This window comes from Oreochromis niloticus, linkage group LG7 (assembly GCF_001858045.2).
Source record: "Oreochromis niloticus isolate F11D_XX linkage group LG7, O_niloticus_UMD_NMBU, whole genome shotgun sequence".
NCBI classification, from domain to species: Eukaryota; Metazoa; Chordata; class Actinopteri; order Cichliformes; family Cichlidae; genus Oreochromis; species Oreochromis niloticus.
Window position 1 is genome coordinate 17148329 of NC_031972.2, and position 8101 is coordinate 17156429.

At 39.9% G+C, this 8101-nt stretch overlaps 1 protein-coding gene across 1 annotated transcript; it reads left to right on the top strand.

Annotated features, from left to right (window-relative positions):
• The first annotated feature begins 2257 nt into the window (after positions 1-2257).
• Positions 2258-7685, top strand: golph3b (golgi phosphoprotein 3b). Its single transcript, XM_003451474.5, has 5 exons — positions 2258-2762; positions 3239-3370; positions 3629-3743; positions 4345-4505; positions 5254-7685. Exons 1-5 carry the CDS (start codon positions 2553-2555, stop codon positions 5515-5517), a joined length of 882 nt encoding a protein of 293 aa, XP_003451522.1. The 5' UTR covers positions 2258-2552; the 3' UTR covers positions 5518-7685.
• Positions 7686-8101: the final 416 nt, after the last annotated feature.

Genomic DNA, 8101 nt, shown 5'->3' on the forward strand with positions numbered 1-8101 from the left:
CATCTCAGTTTCCGCAGGCCTCAGTTAGCATGTTAAATGCTACCAGTTGTGACAATGTAAAAAGAAAAAGACTAGCATGGATTATGTACAAGGGTTGCCAGGAAAAAGCCTCTCTAAAAAGAACCTGACAGCACAGCTGAGGTGTAAAGGCTGCTTCTGAACAACATCATTTCGACAGATTGGACCAAAATGGAGATGTTTGCTCATAATGTACAGCATCAGGCTTGGTCAAAACAAAACACAGCCTATCAGTATGAAGAACTCATCAAGCACTGTGGTTTGGTGGCGATGATTTGGGGTTGTTTTGCATCTAGAGGACTTGAGCCCCTTGCAGCCATTGAGTCAACCATGAACTCCACCAAGTACCAAAGCATTCTCGAGTCGAATATGAGGGCTTCTAAAGCTTGGCTGAAACTGGGTGATGCAACAGGACAGTGATCCCAAGCACAGCAACGAATGCACAACCAAAAAGGTTGGAAAAAAACATATCAAGATGTTGCAACGGTTCAGTCAATGCTCAGACCTCAGCCTGACTGAACTGTTGTGGTGGGATCTTAAAGAACTATCCATAAACAAATGATCACAAACATCAATGAACTGCAGCACGTTTGTAAAGAAAAGTCAGCCAAAATTCCTCCACAGTGATGTGAGAGACCGACAAAATCCTACAGAAAAGAGTAAGTTCAGGATATTGCTACTGAAGGTGAATTTAGTGGCATTAAGCTTACAGTATAAATCTTCACTGTGGATTTTTGACTTTTTTTAATACTTTTTGTGTTTCCATATAAAAAGTCCTCCAACTCACTTTTTTTTTTTACTGGATTCTGGAGGTAGAAAAATATACAAGAGTACATAAATGTGATGCTTTTATTTAATGGAGTTAGACTAGTAGATATGTCTGTTTGTTGTCATTTGTATGATATCTTCTTGACCTCATAGCTGAGAAGTCACATGTGTAACTAGCATGAATAAAGTCTGCATTCCATTTACATTTTGGGCATGTCGGCTCATTTATATTATTAGTTCCATATGTGGCTTTCCCACTATATGGCACAATACATGCCATAAAAAGCTGATAGTCCAGCCGCTCTTACATCACGGAGGGCGGTGATCTGCAGTAAATGGGAGTGTAGCAAGGTTATAATCCAAGATGCATCTCTCCCAGTGATGAGTAACAACAATAATAACCAACATACAGCTGCTGAGGGCAGCACTCAGCACCCTCATGCTTAAAGATGCCAACATAGGTAAGAAAATAGGAAATAACTTGACCTAGTTTATGGTATTTTTTTGGTATTTTTGGTATGGTATTTTTTTTAACATGCACATAGTCTAAATTTAGTATCAGTGCGTTTTCATGTGAAAGAAAAACAGTCAGTGTTCATCATCACACACAGAGAAGTTGAGGTCAGCAGAGGAAGGACATGATCAGTATTGTCACGTTTCCCACGCATAGCCTGCCACCTTGTGTTGAGAATCTATATTAAATCATATAGCGTTTGAGCAAAGTAAATTCTCCAATTCATAGTTTGCATTTTTTTCCTAAATATAATACTAATGTGTAGTGAAAATTGCAATACATGTTGCATATTAAAGTTTAAAAATCAGCGTGGGTCTTGCTACAATTAAAAGCTGCAGTAACCAACACTGCTTAATCAAATATTTAAATAATTTAACTCATCAAAGTACCTCAGCTGTGGTAATAAGTAAAGAAATAGATAAATTAATTAAGTATATAAAATTAAACTTTAATTTAAGCATATATAATTGTTCCCAGGTCAGAGCTTTTTTTTAAGTGATCTATTGAAGGTGCAATAATCAAGTGTACAGTGTGGTGTATAACAAGAGAATATATCGTAAATGCCAATTTTTTTATCATTATTTATTTATTTATTTTTAAACCTCACCAACAACACTAATATAGAAGTAGGCTAATTATTCATACAGTAAAAGTTCATTGATAACCAGCTCTGGCTATTTTTTTTACATTTTTTTCCTAGACTGAGCCCACCTTTATGATGTGTTATTTGGTTTCCTTTACTCGTCATTACAGAGATTAAATAATGTAATGATTAAGACAGCCATTTTTTTAAAAAATTTTATTTAATTGTTTGCATCTTTAAAGTATTTTGAGTTTCTCCCTAAAACGCTTTACTGAACATCCTTTCTTTTTGTTTAAATTAGGGCTGTATAAAACAGGATTTCCTTTGAATAATTCAAAGACTTTGTCGTTAAATGGAATCAGTTCATGGGGCAGCTCAGAGGTTATGTAGCACATACTTCCCGCTGCGCTCTGTTGAAAGCACGAGGCCGGAGGCGTCCGCGGATCACTTCAGGCCACGTTTTTACGTCACCTGCCACCATGTTGGATCCGGAAGTGGGCAGAGTCTGCAGGAATCTCGAGCCCAGCTGAACGTTAGCCGTCGGCTTCGCTCGATCGGTCCACCGCTTTCCGATTTTCACCTTTAACCTTCAGGTTACATGCTGCGTGGCTCTCTTGCTGGTCGAAGTCGGCGCCTTTCTTCGGATTTGATCGTTTTTCGGCATCAGCTATGACTACTCTCACGCAGAGAACATCGGGCCTCGTCCAGCGGCGGACCGAGGCCATTCGCAGCGCCGCCGCCGAGAAGGAGAAGGAGTCCGGCGGTGAGGAGGAAGAAGCGCGCCGCGGGGAGGAGGAAGATGAAGACAAAGGGGACTCAAAGGAAACCAGATTGACGCTAATGGAGGAAGTCTTGCTCTTGGGCCTCAAGGACCGAGAGGTGAGCGCTGTTTTGCAGTCCAGCTTAGCAGGCTGGCTAGTAACTTAGTCGCTACACTTGACATTAGCTAATGTAAGAGTTTACTGTGCGTCACCAGTCGTGGTTGTCAACAACACTAACTCGGGTTTATTAAAGCACTAGTTAAAAGTTTCCCGGAATGCTGTGTTCATGTAGCACATCTGGAAGTGTATTGATTCACAGTGTGTCGTTGCTAAGCTTGCTAGCAGATGTCATGTCGAAATGTTTTGCGCTGCGTTTTGTTGTTGGCTCGTAAGGTTACAGAAAAAATGGGGGGTGGTGGAGAGTGAAAACAATTATCCGGGTTTTTTTTTTTTAGCTTTTTAGCTCGGGTTTCTCCAACCGTTGACTTGACAACACGCCAGCGAGTCACCGCTTTCCTTTTCATCTCGCTGAGCTTCAGCTCCTTCCAACACGTCAGCTAAGTTAGCGAGTGTGTTTTTTTCTTCTCCACCCAGGGCTACACGTCTTTCTGGAACGACTGTATTTCTTCCGGCCTTCGAGGCTGTATGCTTGTAGAGTTGGCTCTCAGAGGGAGGTTACAGCTGGAGGCGTCCGGTGTGCGAAGGAAAAGCCTGCTGGCAAGAAAGGTGAGAACTATTATAGTGTAATCAGATGTTTGAGTGTGTGTAGTGGATAAAGGACCAGTTTGGCCTGTTAAATGCTTTGACGTAGTGGACACTTGACACTGTTTGCTTTTCTTCTGACGAAGAAGGAAGCATTCTTTTGTCGGGAGCTTTACACCTAGTTACCAATGTAATTCCTCCTCACACAGGATGTCTCTCTACATCACAGTTCCACAGACAGTAGCCCTCATTGTTAAAATGTGTTTCTCTTTCTCTGGCAAGGTGATCTGCAAGTCAGACGCTCCAACAGGAGACGTGCTGCTCGATGAGGCCTTGAAACACATTAAAGAAACTCAGCCTCCAGAGAATGTCCAGAGCTGGATAGAGCTACTGAGTGGTGAGATAAGGGCTGCCGAATTTGTTAGACAAACCTGGTGGTGATCTACTTATTGTTTCACCTTTTAGGTCACACAAGTTACTAAAAGGTTGGGGCGGGGGAGTACTGCTTGCTTTTGTGCAATGTCAGATTTGTCAGTAGCAGGATTAATTGATTTTTAAAATTGTTTTGAAAACACCTTGTAGTGCCCCAAATGGCAGTAGTTGGAAATACAGCAGATAATTAGGGATGCACCAGTTTGTCAGTAGGTGTCAGTCTTGGTGTTTGTTGTGTGAGATGACATTCACCAATGGCAGTAGCCAGTGTTTATCTGTAGTCCCAAATCAAAGCTGGATAAATATCAAAAGATTGTGTACTAATGAAGATTTATTACACTTTAAACACTTATTTTTAAAATACATTTACATTTTATGCACTGTCACAATCTGCAAAATGTAACAATGGGTGCATCCTTTTTTATAATACCTATAGTAAAAAAGCAGCACAGGAAGCACTTTTGGCTCCTGTTCTCAGCTAATAACCTTAAAGGGAAAAAATGACCTCGGCACGCACGTCATTTATTTTGTTGCGTCTGAAAGCCGATCTCAATATTTTCACCTAGGCGAGACCTGGAATCCGCTCAAGCTGCACTATCAGCTGCGAAATGTCAGAGAACGTCTGGCCAAAAACCTGGTGGAGAAAGGTGTCCTCACCACAGAGAAGCAGAACTTCTTGCTTTTTGATATGACCACACATCCGCTTACCAACAGTACCATTAAACAGGTATGCAAATGTTCACTTTGTTCTGCAATCATGATTAAAATTTTGATTCACGCATCCTTGCATATCATTAGTGGGGGGTTTTGTGTTTTTTAGTTTGCATGCAGGGACTGTCAGCTATTTATGAGCATGTTAGTCACACCCTCAACTTAATTTGATAGAGGTTTGACCTATATTTGCACTTTTTTTTTCTTCACTCAATTCAGTTGAAGTAGAGTTGACAAACTGTACAAGTATCAGTGCAAAAGGGGCAATATTCCCCTCTTATATCTTTCATACTTGAACTGGATGGCAAATCATTTTCACTTTATGGTTGTATAGTTAACAACCTTGCTTCTGGTCTAGCACTAAAACAAGCAGCTATAGGAGGACAAGAAACAAGAAGTCTTGCAGCGGTATATGCTTATTAGTTAGCTGTAGCATAACCTATGCAAAAAACCAACTGTGTTGTTTCCGGCCTCGAGAGGCTAAAGCAAACTTCCTGCCTGACTGCTGAAGGGGTTAAAGTATTGCTAAACATGTTTTTATTTTAGTTATTTAATTATTTATTTTGTTGTTGTTGTTTGTTTATGATATTTGTATATGTGCAGCACTGTGTGAACTCTGGTTTTATGTTAAAGTGCTGTATAATAAAGGTATGGTGTGGTACAGATTCTGAGTTAGAGCCTGAATAATGTAACGATCTAATTGAATCTGATTCACATTAATTCTACCTATAAAACTCTATAATATTTACTGTTACTACCTGCAGCGCCTTGTCAAGAAGGTTCAGGACTCTGTTTTGGAGAAGTGGGTCAACGATCCCCACCGCATGGACAAGCGGGTTCTGGCCCTGATTCTGCTGGCTCACTCGTCCGACGTTCTTGAGAATGCCTTCGCCCCGCTCCAAGACGAACAGTACGACCTCGCCATGAAGAGAGTTCACACTCTGCTAGAGCTGGAGCCCGAGAAAGAGAGCGCTAAGCCCAATGTCAATGAACTAATGTGGGCCGTGGTGGCCGCCTTTACTAAATGAAAGCACCTGAGTGGTTGGACTGAAAGGTGGTCTGTATTATTTAATTGGTTGAAGGACTTAATGAGACAGACTTCACTCTAATGAGACAATCTATTTTGGTTGGGGAGCTTGTTTAGACATCTCTTCTGGATGATATTTTGGTGGTAGTCCATATTAACACACAGTCTTGATTGGTGGTGGGCTTCACCAAGCTAACAGTGTGATGGGGCTAAGTCTCTAAAATGGAAAACGACTGGCTGCTTTCACACAAGTGAGGTACATCATCTGCCACTGCAAAGGATATACTTATACAAACATCAACACTACATACAGGTGGGTTTCTATTCGTTAGATGACATCGGAGAGCGCAGTAGCTGGCAACAGTAGTCATGGTGAATATGAAGATATTGACTGGGGCCGAGTTTCTCTTCAGCGCAGAGGAAACGTCATCTCTTCATCACTTCAAGATCTCCATACCCTGCCACATGCTAATGCGAGGACAAAGGATGAGCAACGCTCTTTCTGCTCTCGCAGGTCTCCCGCTTCCACCTGTTCGTTTCCACTTGAATTAAGAGCGCATCTCTGGGTTACCATTATTACAGACTACCTGACTGTGTCAGATTCATTTTGTCCTTGCTTTAATTTTTCTTTCCTCCTTTCCCCTCAATGCCTCTTGAGGGGGAAAGAGGGGCTAAACACAAGTTCAGTTCCTTCATCAGTGAGTGTGAGATCATTCGGCCCTCATAGAGATTTAAAATGTGCAATCTAACAAAGCTCTCATTAGTTTGCTGGTTTTTCAAGGGTCCATTCTGTGTCTAGAGAACGCAGCTAGTCTTCCGTTTCTGTTTATGTTGCTGGTTGATGCTTGGAGTAGCCTGCCATTAATTAACTATTTTGCACAGCTGCTAGGCCTGCAGGTAGGTTAGTATTTATAGGTATCTTCTCGGGTTGTGTAACCCACTTGTGACGAAGGGATTTGATCATTATAAACTTTAGAAACTATGGTAAAGGAGAAAAAAAACGACAACAAAAAATCTCAATCCAGCTCTATAAATATAAATTATATAAAAACAAAAAATAATTCCTTAGGTGATTAAAAAAATGCTCCTGCTACTTATATTTTTAAATGTGAATCAAGATGTAAAGACGCAGGGGGTAAAAAAGAGTAGTGATCGAATTTGGATATTTAAAAAAAACCCTCCATGACACTTACTGTGATCATTAGTGTTTACCTATACATATTAAGGAATTGTTAGTCAAAGTGGTTAGCTATTTTAGTTACTACAAAAACATATTTTCTCACTTAAAACTAGTGGTATGTAGACATAGAAGTACTATTTAGGTTTAACAATATTTTCATTTCCCTGAAAATTGACAAAGATGAATTTCCTTTCCTTTTGTCATCGTAGTTAGTATAAAAAACCAAAAACAAAACAGAGTCAGAGGCAAGTCTTGTGTAGGAGTTTCCACACATGACTAATCTACAGGCATAACCTGTTTGCATTTCCTCTGAAGAAATCGTCCTGACATGATCATGTGATTTATACTCCAGTTGTTACTTTTAGAGGTAAGTGAGAAAATGTGTTGTGCAGTTATGGAAAGTCAAGACTTTCCATGTATCTCAGCTTAAGTGTCATTTCATAATTACATGCTCTTTTTGTTCTGTTTAATCAGCCCCTGTGGGCATGTTGTATGGTTTGATACATGGAAATGATGGCCGAGGTTACATGGGGTCTTGATGAATCCCTGTTTATGACTGAAACATCTTAACGTCTAATGGAGAGGGAATGAACTCCAAACACGCTTTGGCGCGGGTCTGGGAAAAACTTGTTTCATTGTGAAATTATGATTATAAAAACACCATTCTGGTCTGATCAATGTGGTCTGTGTATGAAGTTACATCGCCTGTTTTATTTTGCCTTTTTTCTACCTGCACAGTACCAGTGGGTATGAAGAACTGTTGAGACACGTTTACAGCAACAAGACCATGCTTGTTATCGGTGGAGGGCTGGGATGTTTGTGGATGTAGCTACGGAGAAAATGGCTTCTATGTAATTATTAATCATTTTATGTGTACGGTCTAATTGAATTCAGTGAAAGGGATCTTCTCTCCTATCCTCTATAATTCTGTATGCTTTTTGTATTACCACAAAAAAATAAACTAAGGATCCTTTAAGTGCCTGAATTTATAATGTTTTGCTGCTGTTTTTCTTTCAGAATGTTTGGTTAAAAGCAGGCTTGCTCTTATCAAGATTTTGATCCTTTAGGTAGATCGTCTGATTCGCATTCTTCTAATACTAGTTGGTAGATGAATCTCTTCAGAGAAAATAAACCTTTTCAACTTGTTCAGTAATCAAAGAAAAAAAATTGGTACTTGTTTCCAGTGCTAGAAGTGTGCTTCTAATTATATTAGCCTAATCACTAGGTAACAGTTGATAATAGGTCATAGAAATTATATTTATGCCAAAAAAGTTGATCAGTTTCTTTCCTTTTTTAAACTTAAAACCTACACATCAGTCTCTGAAATTCATTAACCAACATGAACCAATTTGTTACCTTTGTGGAACAGTTTTTTTTTTTTTAGTGATCCCAACCAAGAAATAGG

Excerpts from the sequence above, each read along its gene's own strand:
- golph3b (XM_003451474.5), top strand. The coding sequence starts at position 2,553 with ATGACTACTCTCACGCAGAGAACATCGGGCCTCGTCCAGCGGCGGACC. Across the intron at positions 3,371-3,628 it reads AAAGCCTGCTGGCAAGAAAG|GTGATCTGCAAGTCAGACGC; the intron begins GTGAGAACTATT and ends TTCTCTGGCAAG. Across the intron at positions 4,506-5,253 it reads CCAACAGTACCATTAAACAG|CGCCTTGTCAAGAAGGTTCA; the intron begins GTATGCAAATGT and ends TACTACCTGCAG.